We start from the raw sequence: 25,726 nt of genomic DNA on the forward strand, positions 1-25,726 counted from the left end.
TCCCTTACCACCAAGAGCAGCTGGTATGTACTTGGAGCATTTTTGAGAAAATTGCTGTTAAGACTATACTCCTCAAAATCAAAGCATTTCTATAAGTATGTAGGTAACATCTATGTTGTATTGCCAAACAGCAACAGGTTCTTGGATGAATTTCTTGGATCCATCAATCATCAGGAGAGTCCCAGGAAAGTGTGATAGGACTGCTCTTATTCTCGATATAAATAAATGATTTGAAGGACAGGGTGGGCAGCAGTTTAAAGCTGTTTGTTGATGATACTGTGGTGTACAGGAAGGTGTTACCACTAAGTGACAACAGGAGTACGCAAGACGACTTTAGACAGATCTCTAATTGGTGTGATGACTAGCAGCTTGCTCTAAATGCAGAAAAATTTAAGTTATAATGTAGATGAGTAGGAAAAACAATCCTGTAACATTTGCATAAAGCATTAATATGATGCTGTTTGATACATTGATTGCAATTAAATATCTAGGTGTAATGTTGCAAAGCAATATGAAATGGAATGAGGATGTCAAGTTAGTAGTAGGGAAGGCAAATGCTGGACTTTTTTTTATTGGGAGAATTTTGGGTAAGTGTAGCTCATTCATAAAGGAGAAGGCATTTGAAACACTAGTGTAACTCATTTTTGAGTACTCTTTGAGTGTTTGGGATCCCCACTAGGTTGGATTAAAGGAAGATGTCACAGGAGGCGGCCAAATTTCATACCGCTAGGTTCCATCAGTAATCAAACATTATGGAGATGCTAAGTGAACTAAAATGGGAATACCTCGAGGGACATGACACGCTTTTTGCAAGAGACTATTTCAGAAATTTCAGGAACTGGCATTTGAGACTGACTGCAGAATTTTTCTACTGCCGCCAGCATATATTTCGAGTAAAGACTGTGAAGACAAGATGCTAGAAATTAGGCCCCCCACAGAGACTTTTACACAGTTGTTTTTCCCTCACTCTAATTTTTGGATGGAACATGAAAAAGAAATGACTAGTGATAGCATGTAGTATCCCCTGCCATGCACTGTACTGTGGCTTGCGGAGTATATGTGTAATGTAAATGTATAGATAAAACCTCTACTCACCAAGTGGCAACAAGAGAACACACACACACACAAAAAGGTTTAATTTTTACAAGCTTTTGGAGCCATTAGCTCTTTCCTCTGGCAGTAGTGTAGGAGGGAAAGGTTGCAGGGTGAAGGAAAAGGACTGGAGATAAGGGGTACAGTTCAGAACAGTCACCGAGAACCACGGGTCAGGGGAGATTTACTGGACAGGTAAGTCACCCCTGATGCAGGGTTCTGGGTGACTTTTCTGAGCTGTACCCATTTCTCTAAACCTGTCCAGACCATTTCCTTCACCCCTCTTCCTTCCCCTTCAACTCTTCTGCCAGAAGAAGAAGCCACTTGCTGTGAAAGATTGTAAAAGTTAAACTTTTTGTGTGTGTTCTCTTGCCACTGCCTGGTGAGTAGATTTTGTTTCTATCCATTTACATTAAATTGTCGCTAACTGATTAGTTTCAGAGTATATATATAGATGGATAGTTATATCCAAGTAGAGGAAGATGGCAATTCTTGATATTTTGGTATGGATGAGTCTTTCTACTGTGGTTGTAATAAACCCATGTTCTTGTTTACTTGTGTTGTATTTTTTATGAAACATCTCCTCATGAGAGATATGGCAGTGGCAACACCCTTTAGTGACCTGCTCCTAGGTGCAGAACTAAAATGTATGATGAAATTTTAAACAGTGGAATATCCAGGATGGAATGTAACAATATAATGAAAAGTACAGTTGCTACTCACCATATAGCAGAGATGCTGAGTCACAGAAAGGCACAACAAAAAGACTGTTGGAAAGTTAGCGTTTGAACAATAAGGCCTTTGTCAAAAATAGACAACTTACACACAAACACACACACACTCGCAAATGCAACTCTCAAACACGACTGCAATCTTTAGCAGTTGGAGCCAAAACAAATTTTAAAATCTTCAGCTCATTTTATGTATACTGTAGAAATCAGTCACATAGAGTGCAAAAAAGCCCCTAATTTCCTAATTTCTTATTCGAAATATTAACTGCAGAAATTTACTAAAAAAGTAGCTGTAGGCGGCTGATATGAGTTGCTAAGTAATGTCAGAGTTTATTTCTTCAACTGAAATATTTATTAGAAATACACATATAAATATTTGTGTGAAGTTATTGATATGAGTCAGTAATCTAACTACAGCCAACAAATGAGAGCCTTACTGTTAACCCACTATGCATAAAGTTAACAGATTTTGGTTGAGTCATCAGTTTCTATCATTGCACAAGCTGGCATATTTATGTCCCAGGTTAACAGAAAATGCAAAATATTATAAAATCCCATGACCTTGAGAATAAGTGACTATATGCTACCCAAAAGTAAAAGTTAAACAGGCAATCTAACACTTCTAAACCTATCAATTTTTGACATATTTTATGTGTGTGTTCTGATGCCACTTGGTGAGTACATTATTTACTAACCAATTACAGAATGAGATTTTCACTCTGCAGCGGAGTGTGCGCTGATATGAAACTTCCTGGCAGATTAAAACTGTGTGCCCGACCGAGACTCGAACTCGGGACCATTGCCTTTCGCGGGCAAGTGCTCTACCATCTGAGCTAACGAAGCACGACTCACGCCCGGTACTCACAGCTTTAGTTCTGCCAGTATCTCGTCTCCTATCTTCCAAACTTTACAGAAGCTCTTCTGCGAACCTTGCAGAACTAGCACTCCTGAAAGAAAGGATATAGCGGAGACATGGCTTAGCCACAGCCTGGGGGATGTTTCCAGAATGAGATTTTCACTCTGCAGAGGAGTGTGCGCTGATATGAAACTTCCTGGCAGATTAAAAGATTTACTAACCAATTACTTTATAGTGTCAATCTTACACTTCTGCCATTTATCACAAATCTGCTCTATCCTCTGCAGCTACCTCACTTTTCATTGATTGCAGCTATAGTTATTCCTCTCTCAGCCATGCAGTCATTAATGACACAAGTCACTATGCAATGCCAAACCTACAATTATTAAGTCAACTGGCCAATTTAAGGAAACAAAATGTTATTAGATGTACACTAGGATGTAAAGATTCATTCCATATTAAACAAGATGTAGTGTGTCCTGTGTTGTTATTGTTGTTTGGAGCACTACTGTTGCCAGGCTTCTCTGTTGCCATTTCAAGGGAAGATGCAAACATGGTTGCTGTGCTACATCTGTGGTGTGCTAGGCATCATCCACTGTCCATGTGGACAATGCTGCAGACAAGCCTTTTTCCTCACTGAAGGTTTGTGACATGGCTGTATGATCCTACATGACTGAGCAAACAATGTGTCTGTACTAACAAACACTTGTCATGTGGAGACGTTAAGAACGTGCGGAGTTTTGCCGCCCAAAACCCATTAAATTCATGTCTGCATGAAAGTCACAGGATCCTGCACTGAGGAAGGAGCAATATAATGGAATGATAAATTTCAGTCTCAATTGGCCACAATACCGCAATTACCAAATTTTGACACATGGTACACTCACAACACATAGACAGAGCTTGTGCCTTGGTGGGAGGCAGCAGGTATGCAGATTAGGAATGTGGGAGGAAGAGGCAGCAGGTGCATGATGTAGGAATGCAACACACAGGCATCTGAGCTGGTGTGTTGGCTCAGTGCACAATGACAATGACATGAAGACATGGAGTGGGAGGGGGTAACAGGACAAAGGAGAGACCATTGGTCTGAATCTGTGGATGCAGTGAGTTCATAGAGACAAAGATCAGGAGGGTTATAGGAGCAAAGAATGTTTTGCAAGGATAACTCCCATCTATGTAGATCAGAACGGCTGGTCCTGGAGGGGAGGATCCGGATGGCACAGGTTGTGAAGTAGCCATTGAACTCAAGTAATTGTGTTCAGCAGCATGTTCCACCACTAGGCGGTCAACTCTATTCTTGACCACAGTTAGGCGGCGGCCATTCATTCTACTGGGCAGCAGGTTGGTAGTCATAAACACATAAACTACAATGTAGAAACTGCACCAGAGCTTTTTTGTGGGTGGCCTTGCCTCTGATGGAATAAGATAAGCCCGTGTTGGCAGTAGAGTAGGATGTGCTGGGTGGATGAATCAGGCATCTCTTGCAGCTGCATCTTCCACAGGGATCAGACCCCCGCTGGTGATAGGTTGGATGTGGAAGTGTCAGGGAAACAGACCATGATGTTGTGTAGTTTAGGTGGTATTTGGAATATCACTTTAGTGGGGGTGGGAAGGAATGTGGATAGGTTGTTTCTTATTTACAGGCTTAATGATAGATTGTCAAAGATCTCACCGAGGACAAGATTCAGCTAGCGTTTGCAGACTAGGTTTGGAGGGAAGGGGATAGTGAGGCTTTCAGCATACTTGACAAGGGAACTGTCTTTACTGCAGACACACCAATCACAGGTGGCCAAGCTAAATGGGAGTAATGTTTTGGTGTCAAAGAGGTGACAAATGTCAAAATGCAGATACAGTTGAAGGTTAGTGTGCTTGATATGCACAGAGGTATGGATGAGATGAAAGGCAGTGTTCAGGAAGTTAGCATGTAAAGCTGAAGGGGACCAGATGAAGCAGATGCGAGAGAAGGTGTTGAGGTTGTGGATTAATGAAGAATGTGGTATGTTGCACTGATGAAGACCAGGTGAAGTGGATGGAAAAGAAGGTGTTGTGGTTGTGGAGGAATGGAGATAGGGTGTCTTGACCTATGGTCCATATCATGAAGATATTGGTAACAAACCTGAACCTACAAGGGGGTTTGCGGTTTTGGGAGGCAAGGAAAGTTTCCTCTATATGGCCTACAAACAGATTGCAATAGGAGGAATCCATGTTGATGCCCATGGCTGTGCTGTAGATTTGTTTATGTATCTTCCTCTCACAGGAGAATTAGGTGTGTGTGAGCATGTAATTGAGAAGGTGTATAAGGAAAGAGGGAAGTAGTTTTGATCGTAATGATGTTCTCATAGGTAGTGTTTGATAGTAAGGCCATGGGCTTGAGGGATATTGGTATGTGGGGAGGTGGTACCAACTGTGATGAGTAGGGATCCTGGGATGTGGATGGCTAGTCTATGGAAAATTATTTAGAGGTGTTGGTTGAACAAAACTGGAGATTCTTTCACTTGGAGCGTAGTAACTAGCTACAGTGGGGCATCAAGGATAGTTGGATTTATGGATTGTGAGAAGCATGTAGAATATGGGTGTGCAGGGAAGTGTTGGGGTAGGAAGAAAGATGGATTCAGGGGAGAGATTCTGGGACCGGCCTAAGGATTTGAGTAGGGTCTTGAGGTTATGTTGGACATATGGGATGAGGTCACTATAGCAGAGTTTTGTCGATGAAGGCAGAAAGACTAATTGAAGATCTGTCTTGAGGTTACAAATGACTGTTCTTTCCTCTGATGAGAGATATGTGCTCATGGGAAGGGATTTGGGGAAAGGAGAGTGACAATAAACTAAGTTCAATATTGGGATTAAGTTGGTTTTGATTAGAGGGATTGGTAGCAAAGAAGGTTTCCACTATATGGCTCATGAGAAGCAGAGTAGGCCTTTGAAATATCCAGCATGGTTGAACTTTGGCATGGGACTTAAGGTGAGGTCTTTGAATAGGCCAGAAACTTCTGTAGGATTCAAGATTTTTGGTGGATAGGTTGACAACACTGTTCTAAAAATTTTTAGGTTCTGGATTTCACAGAATGTTGGGATAGAGTTTTGGAGGCTGTGGTAAATGGAAAAGATCAGCAAGGGGTTGAAAAGGGTGTTCAGAGGGGTGTAGGATAGGTGTCAATGTTAATAGTGCTCTGAGGCAGGAGTAAAATGCCAATAATAATATAATTCATGGACTTGGTGTCTGGAGTGCTCTTCCAGGTGTTGGAGTGCACGGGTTTCAGTTTGGGAGTTGTGATGTAGGTAACTGGAATTGCACAGTAGTAGTAACTTATGGAGAAGCAGATGTGGTCTTGGGATGCCTGTGACAAGGAGATTTGTTTCTGTAACACCAAATTTGTGAATGATAGAGATGGTGTAAACTACCCCTACTCAAATCCTTATGTCCATCCCAGAATCTCTCCCTTGAACACATCTAGATCTACATACACACACCAAAAGCTGCCACATGGTGCATGGCACACAGTACTCTGTAACACTACTAGTCATTTCCTTTCCTGTTTCACTTACAGATAGAGCAAGGGAAAAACAACTGTCTAAATGCCTCTGTATGAGCCCTAATTTCTTGTATCTCATACTCACGGTACTTATGCAAAATTTGTGTTGGTGGCAGTAGGATCATTCTCCAGTCAGCTTCAAATCCCAGTTCTCTAAATTTTCTCAATAGCATTTATCGAAAAGAATGATGCCTTCCCTCCAGGGATTCCCATTTGAGTTCCTAAAGCATTTCTGTAATATTTGCATATTGTTCCAACCTACTGGTAACAAATCTAGCAAAAAAATGTTCAAATGTGTGTGAAATGTTATGGGACTTAACTGCTAAGGTCATCAGTCCCTAAGCTTACACACTACTTAACCTAAATTATCCTAAGGACAAACACACACACCCATGCCCGAGGGAGGACTCGAACCTCCACCGGGACCAGCCGCACAGTCCATGACTGCAGCACCTTAGACCACTCGGCTAATCCCAAGCGGCCAAATCTAGCAGCCCACCTCTGAATTGTTTTCAGTGTCTTCCTTTAATTCAATCTTGTGCAGATTCCAAACACCCAAGCAGTACTCAAGAATTAGCATCCGATATGCAGTCTCCCTTACTGCTGAACAACATTTTCCTAAAATTCTCCCAATATACCAAAGTTTACCATTCATCTTCCCTACCACAACCCTCACATGCGTGTTGGAGCCAGATTCAAACAATGTGACTGAGTCAAACAGGACATGATTAATGCTTTATTCAAACATTACATGTTTGTTTTTCCCACTCATCCACATTAACTTACATTTTTCTACATTTAGAGTCAGCTGCCATTCATCACACTGACTAGAAATTTTGTCTAAGTCATCTTGTGTCATACTACAGTCACTCATCTTTGACACCATCCCGTACATCACAGCATCATTAGAAAACAACTACAGAATGATGCCAGATCATTCACATATATAGAAAATAACAGTGGTCCTATCACACTTCTCAGGGGCACTCCTGATAATACTCTCTATCTGTGATGAACACTGCCACTGAGGACCGCACACTTGGTTCAGTTACTTAAAAAGTCTTCGAGCCACTCACATATCTGGGAACTTATTCCATATGCTCATATCTTTGTTAACAGACTGTAGTGAGGTAATGTGTTAAATCGTTTTCTGAAATCTAGGAGTATGGAATCTGCCTGTTGCCCTTTGCCCATTGTTTGCAGTGTATCATGTGAGAAAAATGAAAGCTGGGTTTCACATGAGCTGTGCTTTCTAAAGCTCTGCTGGTTTGGGGACGTAATCTTTTTGGGCTGTAGGAAATTTATCATATTCGAACTCTGCATATATTCAAGAATTCTGCAGCAAACCAGTGTTAAGGATACTGATCTGTAATTTTGCAGGCTATGATGAAGCAAGCTGAGATAATTTTAGTTCCCCTCTTGCTTTGCCATCTGCCTCCTTAAAATTCATTTTTTCATTTTATGTGAGTATAATCTACATTTTCATATAAGAGAAAGGTTGGCCATCAGTTTTGAAGAATATAACACCAGATCGATGATGGTCGAAGTAGAGAGGATATAAAATGTAGACTGGCAATGGCCAAGGAAAGTGTTTCTGAAGAAGAGAAATTTGTTAACATCGAGTATAGATTTAAGTGTCAGGAAGTCATTTCTGAAAGTATTTGTATGGAGTGTAGCCATGTATGGAAGTGAAACATGGACGATAAATAGTTTGGACAAGAAGAGAATAGAAGCTTTCGAAATGTGGTGCTACAGAAGAATGCTGAAGATTAGATGGGTAGATCACATAACTAATGAGGAAGTATTGAATAGGATTGGGGAGGAGAGAAGTTTGTGGCACAACTTGACCAGAAGAAGGGATCGGTTGGTAGGACATGTTCTGAGGCATCAAGGGATCACCAGTTTGGTATTGGAGGGCTGATTGGAGGGTAAAAATCGTAGAGGGAGACCAATAGATGAATACACTAAGCAGATTCAGAAGGATGTAGGTTGCAGTAGGTACTGGGAGATGAAGAAGCTTGCACAGGATATATTAGCATGGAGAGCTGCATCAAACCAGTCTCAGGACTGAAGACAACAATAACAACAACAACACCAGATCTAATTTTGTGCTTAGTTTTATGTATGTAATTGATTTTCTAATTTAGTTTGACTATTCCTTGTCAGTATCTTTAATTATAGGGCAAAATCAGTAATTGTTTTGTAACTTAAATTCTGTTGTCGACATATAAACCAACATAAATTCTGTAATAATTGTAAACATTTAGAAGAAGAAATACTAGTAATCTTAAAGTATCTATTTGGCCCTATTCGAAAACATGTTAGCAAAGCCAGACCTTAATTTATTCGAAAGTAATTAACAGTTTTGTCAAAAGTATTGTTTGCATAATGATATTTGATAATTTCAGGATTTAAACAAATAATTCAGCCTAACTCTTGTAGCAGAAGAAACTGTTAAAAAGACAGAATTTTTTGATGTATTGTCAATTTAATGAGTTAAGTTTTAACTGTTATTTCTGTAAATTAAACTTTGAACAATGTGTAGTTTCAGCACCTATTATTGTGAGGATATATAAAGGCCTAGTTTTTGGTCACCACACCGTCAGCCCATGGCCGAGTTTCAGATGAGAAACCTGTGTTGGTTACAATGACAACAATGCATCAACTTAACAGTGTAATAAGTGTCACACAGTTAGGCCGTTTGTTAAGACAGTGACAATGTCTGCTCCATATGTACCTTTCTGTTCTTCAAGAACTCTGAAATTTGTGGTTAGGCTTTCACTGCTTGTAGATGTTCAACAGAAAACTATTGTAGCAGTATGTGGATCTTCGCCTGCAACCTATTAATGGGGCTTACCATGCAGGATTAGCCGAGCGGTCTAAGGCACTGTGGTCATGGACAGTGTGGCTGATCCTGGCGGAGGTTTGAGTCCTCCTTCGGCATGGGTGTGTGTGTTTGTTCTTGGGCTAATTTAAGTTAAGTAGTGTGTAACCTTAGGGACTGATGAGCTTAGCAGGTAAGTCCCATAAGATTTCACACACACACAATGGGGCTTATCGAAGGTTCAACAATAGTGCACTGGCCATATCACTGTGTATTATTGGGGGGTTGTGAACAGCAAAAGTAAATTACTGAGAAACGTAACTGTGCATCTGTAGGCTACATTATTTAGCATAGTCAGTGTCCAAAATACAAAACCCCATTTTTAATCCAGTGTAGCAATGCTGTATGTCGACACTGAGGACAACAAACAAAGAAACAAAGTAGGTGAACTGCTACAAGGTCCATCTTTTATCCGTTTTATATACAATAGTCACCTGCATTTTTTCCAGTTTCTTGGGACTTTGCACTAGGTGAGAGAATAATGATAAATGCAAGCTAATTAATGATAAATGCAAGCTAAGTAAGGGGCCAATGCATAGCATAATTGTTGTAAACCCAAATTGGGATTACAACCAGACCGGGCAACTTATTTTTTTCCAACTCTTTCAGTTGTTTCTTTATTGCTGAGATGCTTATTACCATGTTATCCACACGAGATTCTATTAAGTGGTCAAACAATGGCATATTTGTATAATTCTCATGTGTAAACAATGTTTTAAATGTGTAATATGCAACTTTGGCTTTCATTTTGGCATCTTAAACTGCCACACCAGCTGGTCAATGAGTGACCAGATGGAAGCTTTTGACCTGCTTAATGTTTTTACCTGGGACCATTTTGCTTTCTCAACATTTTCCAAATTTTATTGATACACCACAGTGTGCGTTTCCCATCTTACTCAGCACATATTTACTGAGAGCACGATTTACAATCTGTTTAAACTTTTCCCATAATTCCTAAATGTACATCATACTGCAACTAAATGACTGCGCTTTATTGTCTGTGTGAGATGCTAACAAGTGCTTATCTGCTCTTTCTATCAGAAACACTCTCCTAGCAGCCTTCACTGATTCATTAACCTTTGAAACATCAGTCACTATGATGACATCATGATCACTAATCCCCATCTCCATACTGATTCCATCAATAAGGTCCAGCCTGTTTGTAGCTACAAGGTCAAAGATATTTCCACTGTATGTGGGCTGTTGCTCAAGACAGTTTTTGGAAAATGTCTTCAAAAGACTGTCTGCACCCTCTGTAATGAATCCATAGGCATCCCAGTGTATACTCTGTATCATCAGTTTCAGCACATCTTCCTCCTCACCCCAGTGACCTCCTGCACATCCAGCTGGTTACTGTGCTCCAAGTGAAAGAATCTCCAGTTTTGTTTAGCAACACCGCGAACCAATTGCCCATAGCCTAGCCTCTCATATCAAAGATACAAATCACAGCTTCCTTCAGGGGCTCTCGACCATCCCCACCCCATTACCACTTGGATCCCTTCTAATCACTGTTGAGTCCACTTCCATATACATCAACATCCCTCAATCCCAATACCTTCCTGATGTCAAACATTACCTCTTTCAACTTCATTTCAACTTCAGAATTGCTATCTGATTTCTTATACACCTTGCCAATTGTACCAAACAATGGAAAATCCAGGACGGAATGTAACAGTATTATGAAAAGGAAAGTTGACACTCACCATATAGCATAGATGCTGAGTCACAGATAGGCACAACAAAAAGACTGCCACAAACAAAGTTTTCAGCCCATGAGCTGTTTGTCAAAAATAGGGGACAGACAGACAGAATGACACACACGCACGCGCGCGCGCCCACACACACACACACACACACACACACACACACTGGAGCAGGGATGGGGAGGAGCCTACCCTCCTGTATTAAAGATACCAACAATTTCCTTCACTGACTCTCCACAGTTCCTGTCCCTCTTTAGCACACGGTGCCCTGCTCGTCACTATTGATGCCACTTCACTTTACACTAACATCCCTAATGCCCATGGCTTTACCATTATTGAACACTAACTTTCCCAGCACCCGATGGATTCCAAACCTACAACCTCCTCCAAAGCGCCATCACCAACTATATCCTCACATACAAGTACTTCTCCATTGAAGGCTTTACCTACAAACAAATCCAGGATATGGCTACGGGCCCCCACATGACACCATCCTATGCCAGCCTATTCATGGGCCATCTAGAGAAATCCTGTACACCCAGAATCCTAAACCCCTCACTTGGTTCAGATCCATTGATAGCATCTTTGTGTTCTGGGTCAAGGGTGGGGACAAACTATCCACATTCCTCTAAACCTTTAACAATGTCTCCCCCATTTGCTTCACCTGGTCCTACTCAATCCAACAAGCCACCTTCTGAGATGTTGACCTCCACCTCAAAGATGCGTACATCAGTACCTCTGTCCACATCAAACCTACCAGCCACCAGCAATACCTCCAGCTGCCACCAGTTCCATACCAAGAAGTCCCTTCCATACAGCCTAACCACTCGGGGTCGTCGCATGTGCAGTAATGAGCAGTCTGTCTCAAAATATACCGAGGGTCTCACTGAAGCCTTCTCAGACCATAATTACCTTGCAACCTAGTACAAAAACAAATCTCTTTTGCCTTATCTTTTCAGTCTCCCAAAGTCCCACCATCTTGCCACAGAGGAACAACTCAGTACCTCAGTAACTCAATACCACCCAGAACTGGAGTAACTGAATTGCATTCTCTGCCAGGGTTTCGACTACCTCTCTTCATTCCCTGAAATGAGAAACGTCCTGCCAACTATCCTTCTCATCCCTCACACAGAGGTATTCCGCCATCCACCAAACCTACACAATATACATATAGGCAGCCCTGCTCCCAAACGCTTGCCTCATGGCTCATACCCCTGTAGTAGACCTAGGTGCAAGACCTGTCCCATACATCCTCCCACCTCCACCTCCACCCCAACTCCAGTTCTGTTATGAACATCTCCTATCCCATCAAAGGCAGGGCTACCTGAGAAACCAGTCACATGATCTAAAAGCTAAGCTGCAACCACTGTGCTGCATTCTAAGTGGGCATGACAATTAATAAGCTGTCTGTCCACATGAATGGCCACCAACAAACTGAGGCCAAGAAACAAATGGACTACCTAGTTGTTGCCAAACATGACATCCTTCATTTCAATGACACTACTTCACAGCCTGTGCCACGTGGATCCTTCCCACTAACACCAGATTTTCTGAATTCTGCAGGTGGGTACTTTCCCTGCAATATATCGTATGTTCCCGTAACCCACGTGGCCTCAATCCTCTCTAGTCCCTGTCCTTTACCTACCTATCCCCCCCCCCCCCCCCCCCACACACACACACATTTTCCTTGCACTCTGTCTAACCTCCTGACTGCACATAGCTGTCTTACTCTCTTTCCACCTTGTGCCTGCGCACTCCCCGGCAGCACTGCACTTTCTGCTGCCCCTACCTTACTATCCCTCCCCCTCCATGCCCCAGCTGCCTCCTTACCCCCGCCCACTCACCATTCCCATTGTGCACTGGTGCTGCTACTTACAGTGTGGCTACAGGTGCCTGAGACTGCAGTCATGTGTGTGTGTGTGAGTTGTCTTTTCGCATGCGCATGCAGGCACTAAGAAGACGAACACTAATTACCTTATCTCTCTGCTATTGTGCGCCTTCAGTCATTTAGTCATACTGTTCTCAGACTTAACACAGCTTCTTACCACTTGCAAGAAAATTTTAATCAGTTTTGTATATAATGCACAGGTATCAAATGCCATCCAGTATGATCTTCATGTTACTTGTAACTCCTAAACCAAATATTGGTATTGCAACCCTAATGACAAATGTAGCACTATAATTAGTCTCAGATATGGTGTTCCTTTTCTCTGCAACCTTACTGAAATGCCCATAAACCAACACATTTCACTGCAGTTACAGTCCCTTAATTTTTGAATTTGCATTTGCACACATTTTATAGGAGCAATGGCAATGATGTGTTTTATTATTATTATTATTTTAAAGCCACTTTCATGAAACAGATTCTCATTCATTCCAAGTGTCCTTTAGCACTGTTCTCTGTCTGGTCTCCAAACAGTGTTGAAACTCAGAAATAGAAATGAAAATATCTAAGACTAGAGTACAGTTCATTATACATGACGTGAACCTTTAAAAATGTGCTCATTCATACAATAAAAGGTAGTAAATTTGTTTTCAGAATAATAAAGCCTTTAGACTAAATTTGATCAATAGATTTTGTATTGCACATATTCAGTTCACATTTTTTATGTCTTTATGTAGGTTTCACAGTATCCATTGGAACCATAAGCAGTGTGCCATTTCTTTATGGAGCAGGTGATATCATTAAGAAACTGGGCAATGTGAACATTATTATTCTTGCATTTTTTTCCCATGCAGCAAGGCTTATGGGCTATTCAATGATAGAGTAAGTAAATATTATATTTCAATTACATTTTGAAACAGAATTTGGCAATACCCACATTAATTATATAGACATGCCAGATAAATGAATCTTTCACATTTTTACTTGTGGTAACAGAAATGTTTATTCTGAAAGTAATACAATTTCATCGGCATTTGCTGTGTATCCTACTTAGTAACAAAGTACACATAAAAATATATGAACCATCAGAACATATCAGTGAACTTGAAGAATTCACTTAAACATCTTGGTCCATATATATCAGTATGAAGGAGAAATTTCTGGAATGTGGTATCAGTCAAGAAACTAGCATCCATAAACAGATTTTGTACATATGTACCATTAAAATAATAATAAACAGTCCCATAATCAGTGACTGTTATTGAAGACTCTTAATCACAGCTTTGTTGGAGGTGCCCCTATGTTCAGTTAGTAGCTTTCACAATGAGCAAGAAAAAAAAATGTTGTGTATGTGTTGTTGCACAATGTGCAGTAAAATAACTTCTTGCAATTGAAACTGTTGGACCACAGAAAAAAATTCAATTTCCTGGTAAAAATTCTTTAAAAGTATAGAACCTATGCTGAAAAAGTAAGAAGTTATTTGTTTTGTAGTTGTGTAGTAAACACAAATAATGTTTTTGTTTGAACCGACTTTTTTTTCTACAAACAATAAATGATTAAATAAAAAGCCAAAGAAATTTACTTATTTATTTATTTAGTCCTTGTAATCCTACATGTATAGAATATATACAAGGATATTGGACATGGTTAAGCCTTTACAACATAAAATAAAATTTGCATTGCATTCCTAAGGACTAGATATTTAATTAATTTAGCAAAGAATCATATATACAACAAACATTAGAGACAACATGCAAAGTAGAATATTCATAATGCATCTTTATTTTTGTCATTTGGTTTCTAGGTACTCTGTCAGACTGTAAAAGCAATGATCAATTAAATATGCCTTTAGTTCAGCCTTAAAACTTCTGAGTTTACTTACTGATTTAATATGGTTAGGAAGATTACTGTAACTTTTTATCTCAACATGTAGAGTGCCTTTTTTGCACAAAGTTGTTCTCAGCTGTTTCATATGAAGATCAGATTTTTGTCTTGTATTGTATGCATGTATATCTTCAGTTTTAATAATATATCTGGGTGTCTATCAATATATTGTTTTATGAAAACTGACATTTCATAGATAAAACTGCAAGGAAGAGGAAGAAACGCCTTTTTTTTAGTATGGGTCTGCATGCTTTCCTATTGTTTACCCCTTCAGTGATTCTTAATATTCTCTTTTGTATCATTAAAAGTTTAATATTTGCTGTTGCATTGTCCCAGAAGATTGTGCCGTTTTTAATTACAGAATGTACATAGGAGTGGTATACATGTAACAGGCTGGCTTTGCTGCAACAATTTTTTTAAAAAAAATCCTTATCATGCAGCAGGTTCTGCTTAGTTTCCTTTGCAGATATTCAATGTGAACCTCTCATTTTCATTTTGTGTTGTTCTGGAGCCTGAGTCCCAGAAATTTTGTGCTGTTAACACTTTCAAGAACTCTGTCTCTTAGTTCTATTTGTATGTTTGGGTGGTGCCTTCCTTTTAGATTGTAGAAGTTCATTGATACTATCTTTTCTTTGTTTATAATTAGCTTGTTATAGCTGAACCACTTTCTAAACTTTTCATTGTTTGGATAGCAGAATCTTTTAGTTCTTCTTCTGTTTTCCCACTTATGAGGAAGCTTGTACCATCTGCAAATTGGAGAGTAGTTTGGCAATACTTGTTGCATATAAGATCATTGACATAGAGGAGAAACAGAATGGGTCATCATACTGATTCTTGAGGGACACCATATTTCACATTTTCAAATCCTGAATAGTAGTAGCTGATTTTGTTATGGTCAGTATATTGCACTTCAACCATCTGTTTGCAGCCACATAGGTATGTCCTGAGCCACTCATTGGATATACCTCTAATTCCTAATTGGTCAAGCTTCTGCAGTAGGGCATTATGGTCAGTGATGTCGAAAGCCTTGGATAAATCAAGACATATGCCTGTCACAAATTCACCCGCATCTTGTTTAGCTTAGATTTCATTAAGAAATTCAGATATTGCACTCTCAGTTGAATAGCCTTTCCTGAAACCATGCTGTGAGGGAGAGAGAATTTTATGTTTATTTAGGAAATCAGACAATCTCTTATTTTAAAAAAAAAAATTCTAAAATTTTTGAAAATACAGGCAGTGGGGCTATTGGCCTATAATTTGAAATGTCTTCTGTGGATTTCCTTTTTTGAGCAGTGGTTTCAGTTTTGCAGTTTTTAAGCATGAAGGGAAGGTTCCTGATGCCAGCGAGCTATTGCACAAGTGTGTCAAGGGTTCAGCAAGAGAGCATTTTTTAATAATCACATCTAGTATTCCATCAGTTCCACATGAGTACCCTTTTTTCAAAGTTTTTATAACTGATAAAATTTCTTCTTTATTTGTGGGTGAAAGGTTCAATAATAAGATACATTTCTTATGCTATTGGATGATGAGGTGATATTTTGTTATGTTCTTCCAGTCCACTCACCAACTGTTCACTTATGTTTGCAAAATATTTGTTGAAAGTTTCTGTAATTTTTGTTGGGTAGGAAATCGTTTGTCCTTCATTTGTCCTTCCCTGGCAATAAATTGTTCATGAGTTTCTGAGCAGAAGACACAAGTGAATCAAAGAGTGGAAAGTCCAAAATTGAATTAAAACAAGGAAAGGATAGATTGCTGCTCACCACACAGAGGAGGCATTGAACCACAGACAGGCACAATAAAAAATACTGCTAAAATATTAAGTTTCCAGACGAAGTCCTTCATCTGCAGCCAGTCCAGTACTACCCATGCCTTCTATCCCACCAACACACCTTCTACTCTTTCCCCCTTGTTTACTTCTCTTCTCTCCCCTCTCCCTTTCTTCTCCTCCTTCCCCCTCCCCCCTTTCCCAACAGCCTCCTGACACTGCACCTAACAGCCTTATCTCATCCCCACCACATCCCTACAGACATCCACAGGCAGTACAGCATCTTCCGCGACCCCTACTCTGCTTTGCTCCCCGTCCTCACCCCATGCCTTATATTTCCTCCACAACCAAGTCCTGCAGATTGCTGCTCATGTCAGATGCAGTCACTTTTGAGCCCCAGCACCCAGAGACTTTGGCCATGGGTACGTGAGTTATGCCTGTGAGAGTGTGTGTATTTTCTATTTTGGAAGAAGAACTTTGTCTGAAACATTCATATTTTAGTAGTCTTTTTCATTGTGCCTATCTGTGATTCAAAGCCTCTCCTATGTTGTGAGTAGCAATGTATCTGAACCCATGACACTCACAAAGAGAACAATATCTTTATTTTAAATATGAGTAGAATAATTAGAACTACATTTTTTTTAATTTTTTTTTTAAAATAAGGTTCTATTCTATTGATTTTTTTCAGGAGTCCATGGTGGGCTTTTCCTTTTGAAATAATTGAAGCAACAGCAGTGCATCTTATGTGGACAGCAGCTGCAACATACTGCACAATTCTGGCTCCCAGGTGGTTGCTAGCAACACTTATTGGTGTTCTTGGAATGTCACATTTCAGTTTAGGCAAGTTTTGTAAAATTCATAACAATCTCTCTCTCTCTTCTTTAATTTTATGTTTCCCATTATTCTTCTCATCAGCTATTTTTAATTTAGTATTTATTTAACGTGGTTCATGGTGTGGGTTCCTGTAGTCATGTCCTAGTTCATGAACTATGGGCAACGTATGAGTGGCCAAGTAAGTGGTCCCAACAGTCGGGATACCACTTACTTTGGAATAAGGCTGGGCATCTCGGACATATTCTGAGTCGTGGTCACCTTTGTGCTCATATGGCAAAGACTAGCAAATCTACCGGTTAGTCCCTCAACCGTTAGGGGTAAAACTCAATGGGACTCGGGGCAAGTAAGGCTAGCAACCTGCTTACCCGATATTTTAAATATGATGCTGGCAACAATCAGAGCAAAATGCCTCGGACCTTTGGAGGTGACGGAGTCCCACCTCTAACTGACAAACCAGGGACTCCTAAGATACGACTTGGCAAACAAATGGTAATGAGATGGGGAGCTATTAATATCAATGGGGGCTACCCTGGGAAGAAGGTAGAGCTGGCAGAGGCTACAAGTAAGATGGGGCTGGACGTTTTAGCTGTTAGTGGCATTCGGGTAAGGGGTGAGAAAGAAGAGGAAGTGGGAGAACACAAGGTCTACCTGTCAGGAGTCAAAGCAGGAATAACACAATGGGGGGTAGGGCTTTACATCAGGAAAGAAATGGAACCCAGCGTAGTTGCAGTAAGGTATGTAAACGAACGACTGATGTGGATAGATTTGACAGTGTCTAGCAAGAAAATTAGGATTGTGTCAGTATATTCACATTGTGAAGGGACAGATCAAGATAAGATGGATAGTTTTTATGAGGCACTCAGTGATGTAGTTGTTAGAGTAAAGGACAAGGACAGTGTTCTGCTCATGGGTGATTTTAATGCCAGGATTGGAAATCGAACAGAAGGGTATGAAAACATTATGGGTAAATTTGGAGAGGATATGGAGGCCAACAGGAACGGGAAACAACTCTTGGATTTCTGTGCCAGTATGGGCTTAGCAATCACAAACTCCTTTTTTAAACATAAGAACATTCACCAGTATACTTGGGAAGGCAGGGGAACCAGATCTGTCATTGACTATATAATAACAGATCAGGAATTCAGGAAGGCTGTGAGGGACACACGTGTATTCAGGGGATTCTTTGATGACACTCACTGATCATTATTTAATCTGCAGTGAAATTGGGATTGTGAGGCCTAAAGTGCAGGAGGTCAGGTCCATATGTAGGAGGATAAGAGTGGAGAAACTTCAGGATAAGGAAATCAGGCACAAGTACATAACAGCAATCTCAGAAGTGTACCAGTTAGTTGAATGTAGTCAATTACAGTCATTGGAAAAGGAATGGACAAGGTACAGGGACACAGTACTAGAAGTGGCTAAAGAATGTCTTGGAACAGTAGTTTGTAAAAGTAGGATGAAGCAAACAGCTTGGTGGAATGACACAGTCAAGGCAGCCTGTAAAAGGAAAAAGAAGGCGTATAAAAAATGGCTGCATACTAGAACTCAGGTAGACAGAGAAAGTTATGTTGAAGAAAGAAACAAAGCCAAACAGATAATTTCAGCATCCAAGAAGAAATCTTGGGAAGACTTTGGAAACAGATTGGAGACTAAGGGTCAAGCTGCTGGAAAACCATTCTGGAGTGTAATTAGCAGTCTTCGAAAGGGAGGTAAGAAGGAAATGACAAGTATTTTGGACAGGTCAGGAAAACTGCTGGTGATTCCTGTGGATGCCTTGGGCAGATGGAGGGAATATTTTGAAGAGTTGCTCAATGTAGGTGAGAATACGATCAGCAATGTTTCTGATTTCGATGTAGAATGGGATAGGAATGATGATGGAAATAGGATCACATTTGAGGAAGTGGAGAAAATGGTCAATAGATTGCAGTGCAATAAAGCAGCTGGGGTGGATGAAATTAAGTCGGAACTCATCAAATACATTGGAACGTCAGGTCTTAAATGGCTACACAGGATAATTGAAATGGCCTGGGAGTCGGGACAGGTTCCATCAGACTGGACAAAAGCAGTAATAACACCAATCTTTAAACATGGAAACAGAAAAGATTGTAACAACTACAGAGGTATCTCTTTAATCAGCGTTGTGGGTGAAATCTTCTCAGGTATTGTTGAAAGGAAAGTGCGAGTATTAGTCGAGGACCAATTGGATGAAAATCAGTGTGGGTTTAGGCCTCTTAGAGGTTGTCAGGACCAGATCTTTAGTTTACGGCAAATAATGGAGAAGTGTTATGAGTGGAACAGGGAACTGTATCTATGCTTTATAGATCTAGAAAAGACATATGACCGGATTCCTAGGAGGAAGTTATTGTCTGTTCGACGAGATTATGGAATAGGAGGCAAACTTTTGCAAGCAATTAAAGATCTTTACATAGATAGTCAGGCAGCAGTTAGAGTTGACGGTAAATTGAGTTCATGGTTCAGAGTAGTTTCAGGGGAAAGACAAGGCTGCAACCTGTCTCCACTGTTGTTTATATTATTTATGGATCATATGTTGAAAACAATAGACTGGCTGGGTGAGATCAAGATATGTGAACACAAAATAAGCAGTCTTGCATGTGCGAATGACTTAGTTGTGATGGCAGATTCGATTGAAAGTTTGCAAAGTAATATTTCAGAGCTAGATCAGAAATGTAAGGACTATGGTATGAAGATTAGCATCTCCAAAACGAAAGTAATGTCAGTGGGAAAGAAATATAAACGGATTGCGTGCCAAATAGGAGGAACAAAGTTAGAACAGGTGGACAGTTTCAAGTACTTAGGATGCATATTCTCACAGGATGGCAACATAGTGAAAGAACTGGAAGCGAGGTTTAGCAAAGCTAATGCAGTGAGCACTCAGCTACGATCTACTCTCTTCTGCAAGAAGGAAGTCAGTACCAAGACTAAGTTATCTGTGCACCGTTCAATCTTTCGACCAACTTTGTTGTATGGGAGCGAAAGCTGGGTGGATTCAGGTTACCTTATCGACAAGGTTGAGGTTACGGATATGAAAGTAGCTAGGATGATTGCAGGTACTAGCAGATGGGAACAATGGCAGGAGGGTGTCCACAATGAGAAAATCAAAGAAAAACTGGGAATGAACTCTAGATGAGGCAGTCAGGATGAACAGGCTTAGATAGTGGGGTCATGTTACACGCATGGGAGAAGCAAGGTTACCCAAGAGACTCATGGGTTCAGCAGTAGAGGGTAGTAGGAGTCGGGGCAGACCAAGGAGAAGGTACCTGGATTCGGTTAAGAATGATTTTTAAGTAATAGGTTTAACATCAGAAGAGGCACCAATGTTAGCACTGAATAGGGGATCATGGAGGAATTTTATAAGGGGGCTTTGCTCCAGACTGAACGCTGAAAGGCATAATCAGTCTTAAATGATGATGATATTTATTTAATTCTTATTCAGCTGTATCTCTGCATGAATGAGATTAAGGTCATAAAATACAACATTAGATATTTAATCTACTCACCAAGTGGTGGCAGAATATACACATAAAAGGAGGTCATAATTAGGCAAGCATTTGGAGCCAGTTGCTTCTTCATCAGGCAGAAGGCTTTAAGGTGAAGGAAGATGGGTGAAGGAAAAGGACTGGAGAGGTCTAGGAAAAGGGGTAGATTTTGAGAAAGTTGTCCAGAACCATGGGTCAGGGGAGACTTAGCTGACAAGGAAAGACTGGCTGATGGTAATTCTTTACTGACCTGTGGTTCTGGATGACTTTCCCAAAATCTACCCCTTTTACTAGACTTCTCCAATCCTTTTGCTTTACCCATCTTCCTTCCCCTTCAACCCTTCTACCTGAAGAAGGAGCCACCATCTCTGAAAGCTTGCCTAATTATAACCTCCTTTTATGTGTGTGTTCTGCTGCCACTTGGTTAGTAGATTTTTTATCTGCCCAATTACATTATTTTGTCAAAATTTGGTTGTTTTAATTGTTAAATCATCACATATTCAAAACTTATTATCGAAAGGAAAATCACAACAAAACATTGAACTATGAATTCCAGGATTGAAAGACACCAATTAAAACAGCAGCTTAAGCAACAACAAACGCTATGGCAACAACAATAATAAAGCGTTCTCTACATTTTATAAATCCCAGTTATGACAAGAATTGGAAAACGGACAGCCATGGCCAGATATTTGCTTGGAACCATGAAAAACTCAACTCAGGCTGCCTGTAACAGGTAGATAACCTGTGTCTTCTTTACATAAACATTTTTCTGGCAGATGTGAAGTACTCATATAGAAATCATATAATCTATTATTCCATTAATTTCTTTGAATTACATTTCCATAATACAAGTAAACCTTAAATATTCCTACAGTGAATATGAGTTCGGCAGGACAAATGCCTTCAGGTTGCAACTAAAAACCTATCTGTCAGTTAGTCTCCAAATCTTGCGGAGGTTTGTGGTTTCATTAGAATCAGTTTTGTCAATAATATATGTCAGAAAGACTACATTCACACATGCAGTTTTATGCAGTTCTCTGCACTAGTCTATCCCATTCAAGATTTTCCATTTCTGTGTAATTACCTGTAGCTTACACCCACTTGAAGTTGTTTACTGCAGTGAAGCCTTGGTTTCACTCTACCATTTTTGGTCCCTCCCACATTCCACATTTCACTCCCTTAGCAAATCAAGTATTCCTTGATATCTTAGGATATTACCTGTCAATCTGTCTCTTGTCTTAGAGGAACTGTATAGCTGTATTAATAAGTTCTTTTCTCCACAGTTCAGCCCAACACTTCTTAATTAATTGTTCAGTCCATGCAGGAGAATTCGGCCTCATGCAAGACACTGTTTTATAGTTTTACTCACCCAAGTTTCAGAACTTTAAGTACTATATTCACTGGGCCTTTTTGTTATTTTCTTTCTCGTATGTCATTATTTGAGTATGATGGTAGTTCTATACCATTCAGTCACTCACACACACACACACACACACACACACACACACACATTTTGTATGATTTGTCAGTCAAGCACAAAGTTTCGGATGCCATTTCACTGCTAATCTTGAGCATTCATCTGTAGCAGCCAATTTCAGTAGTTTTGTTCTCTTCTTGCCTGTACTGTTTATCATCCATCTTTTGCTTCCTCATAAAGCCACATCCCAGACAAGTGATTTCCAAAAAGGTTTCCTAACACTTCATTTTATACTTGAAGTCAACATTTTTCTCTTTTTCAGAAAAGCTTTTTATGCTATTGCCAGTCTCCATTTTATTTTCTCCTTGTTATTTTGCTGCCCAAGTAGCAAAACAGCTCTTCTCCTTTTAGTGCCTTGTTTCCTAATCTAGTTACTTCAGCACCACCAAGGTTAATTCAACTGCTATTTTTCTCTGCATTGTATGAGTCTTAATTACACTTTTGAATTGGTTAAGAACCATTACATAATATGCAGTTTCTTTACTGTGTGACATGAATCAGTTTCAGTTTAATTTTGTTTGTCCTTTGACAAATCCATTTTCAATATTTTTCTTAAAGAATGCATCAATGACAAACATGTTTCCACTTGCAAATTTAACTACTGTAGGACCTCTTGTAATTCCTAGTACCATACCCAAAGTGTCCCACTCAAGAATATTGCTTAAGTGCATGGGACCCATAATAACCAAGAGTAACATTGGATATTGAATATATACAAATATGGGGAATAAAAACGATCACAGTTTTGTCTGAGTCACGGGTATCACAGAAATTCTGAAGAACCTAAAGTGGCAAATATTCTAAGATAGACCCCAGCTATCCAATGAAAGCCTACTTACAAAGTTTTATGGCTCTGTATTAAGTCATTAATATAGGAATACTGACCTACATACTGCTTCCACAGGCACCACTAACACAAGATTAGATTAATTACAGAACACACACATGCATTTAAATAGTCACTCTTACAATGGCTACACGCAAGTGTAAGTGGGAAGAAACCATTAGGATGGCCAAGGAAGAGATAGTTGGACCAAGTGAAATAGGATAAAGAAGAAGAGTCATCTGGGATACAGCCTTGAGAGAAGAATGATTCACAGGCAGACACAATTAGAGCGCTCTCACAGACCACATTTGGGCAACTGGAGTGGGAAACCAAAGTTTATTTTTGCTCTCCATGCATGAATGTAATGGGAGAAACCCTAATGTGTGTCACAATGGGAAGTAACTTTTGCTATTCACTTCAATGTTGTTTGAAGAGTATGGATTTAGAAGTAGATAGACGTAAGCCGAATATGACATTACCCTAAACAACCACTTTGTTTTCTCCAGGGCAAGAGCACCACAGATGCACTAAACAGTTTTGTTAAGAAAATAAGACCATCATTAGACAAGAACAATAAGTCTGCAAAAATATGTGATCTCACAAAGGCTTTTTGAGGCTGTAAATCATATCTTGCCTATTTACAAAATAACAGTTAAGTATGGCATTAGAGGCAATGCTCTACAGTGGCTTAAACCCTACTTACTGTAAACAGGGCAAATTATTATTTAGCCAGGAAAACCAAATCTTAGGGCTTTCCACAAAGCTACTTATCAAGACAGATTTATTTCTTTCCCATGTGATTGATTTACCATTAAATATCAGTCCCCACCAGTTTCATTTGAGTTGTTATGTGTTAGTTGATAATCAGGACTCTCAGTAGTTTAGAAACTTAGTTTCAGCTAAATAGATTGAATCTGAAAATGTTTTACACTCACGTTATGCAGTTAAAGATCACACAGTCACAAAGTGACCAGATTAAGATTATTTACAACAATCAAGATATATTTAGGCAAAAATTTGAGCTCACAAACACACACACACACACACACACACACACACACACACACACACACACACACACACACACACAGTACCAAACAAATTAAGTATCTTTGCATTTGTGAAGTGAATATTATTACCTGCACCTGATACGGATATGCAAAAAGTTGTACACAGAAATTATTTTAAACCTATAATAACAGAGCAGGCATAAATATAGATACACAAAAATCATTCATAATATTTCACCATACATCAGTAAGAACCAAGTCACTCATTATTTAAAAGAACTACAACTTAACTCTCCCATCCCTACATATTTATAAAATTGTTGTAAGGTATGTAACAGGCAGCAATAAGTTGGGAAAAATTATTTTGTTCATACATAACCACAAAAGAGAGAGAGAGAATTTTCTACTTCCCACCATCCAACTCAGGTGGTATGCCTGGGCTCCTCAACATATGAGAATGAAAATTTATATTAAATTAAAAGGGGAAAACTTATTGCAGAAGAAGTTAAGTCCATTAAAAAAGAAAGCTGTGCAAGCCAGTGAAATAGAAATACTATCACCTACTGGATGAATTCATGAAGGATGAACTGGCAATTTGTAGACAAGCACAACAGGGTGAGTCCAGTCATAGCAGTCAGAGAAATTGGTCGTGTGTGTGTGTGTGTGTGTGTGTGTGTGTGTGTGTGTGTGTGTGTGTGTGTGTGTGTGTTTTGTCTACTTTAGAAGGAGGTCTTTTGGCTGAAAGCTCACTTGTTTAGCCGTCTTTATGTTGTGCCTATCTGCAACTGAGCATCTCCACTATGTGGTGAGTAATAATCTAACCTTTTCATAATATTGTCATTATTCCGTCCTGGATTTTCCATTGCTTGAATTGGTAATTTGAGTTGAATATAATTTGTTGCTTATCCCACTAAATATACATAGCTGTTGATTCATAAAATATCATTTCATAGTTATATCACTTCTTATTAATGTAAAAATTACTCTAACAACAGTGTGAATTTGTGCCATATGTGTTATTTAGGGATGGATGTCATGAGACAAATAAACCACAATTCAGAAATATAAACACTTTTGAAAAAGAACAAAATTAAAAATGACAGGTAATGGGCCACGTATAAATGACAAATAGTGCTTCAACAAGTTGCCAAATCGTTTAAAAATGTTTAAGAGAAATGTCTTCATAAATTGAAAAAAGTGATTGTATTCATTCAAGGAATTTTTATGTGTCAGATTTTGCAATTTATTGTTATTATATGACAGTACTTATATTATGAAGCAGATTATGTAAACTAGTATTCTAAGTGTACCTTAATCCTTGATGTAGCATGCAGTAACTTTTAGAAATATATTAAAGAAATATAATTATTGTAATATTCTTATTTGAGACTTCTACAACAGAAATCTGCAGCTTTCTTTATGCATCATCAAAATTGTACTCTAATTTTATCAATTTCAGGACGTGGCAGTGGAAGTTTCTTTGGGGGCATATTAATTGGTAAAATTGGAACTCGTGAGTCCTTTAGAGCCATGGGAATCATAGCTATAGCAGGAGGAGTTGCTTACTGGTTACTACATCGATATTGGTTACGAGAAGTTGAAATACGTAACAGACAGAGGGCAGTTGAATTGGAAGGTTAGTTTATATTTAATAGAACAATGATGTCATTGTTATTGTTAGAAATGTTATGTCTAAGGTTCTTTTACTATTACAGTAACCACAAGTTAAAAAATATAAGTATGATT

General features: G+C 39.3%; 1 protein-coding gene and 1 long non-coding RNA gene across 5 annotated transcripts in view; both read left to right on the forward strand.

Annotated features, from left to right (window-relative positions):
• The window catches only part of LOC126282133 (uncharacterized), a 189,208-nt gene that overhangs the window by 145,938 nt on the left and 17,544 nt on the right, over nt 1-25,726 (forward strand). The gene's annotated exons all lie outside the window — the stretch shown is intronic.
• Nucleotides 1-25,726, forward strand: part of LOC126282131 (uncharacterized) — a 590,112-nt gene that overhangs the window by 89,904 nt on the left and 474,482 nt on the right. For all 3 annotated transcript variants that reach the window (XR_007551333.1, XM_049981617.1, XM_049981606.1), the window contains exons 10-12: nt 13,422-13,566; nt 17,022-17,173; nt 25,440-25,616. Coding sequence is in view for 2 of the 3 variants with exons in the window: in XM_049981617.1 (XP_049837574.1) it covers nt 13,422-13,566; nt 17,022-17,173; nt 25,440-25,616 (474 nt within the window). In the remaining variant the exon portion in view is untranslated. The remainder of the gene's footprint in view (nt 1-13,421; nt 13,567-17,021; nt 17,174-25,439; nt 25,617-25,726) is intronic.

Source organism: Schistocerca gregaria, chromosome 1, assembly GCF_023897955.1.
Source record: "Schistocerca gregaria isolate iqSchGreg1 chromosome 1, iqSchGreg1.2, whole genome shotgun sequence".
NCBI classification, from domain to species: Eukaryota; Metazoa; Arthropoda; class Insecta; order Orthoptera; family Acrididae; genus Schistocerca; species Schistocerca gregaria.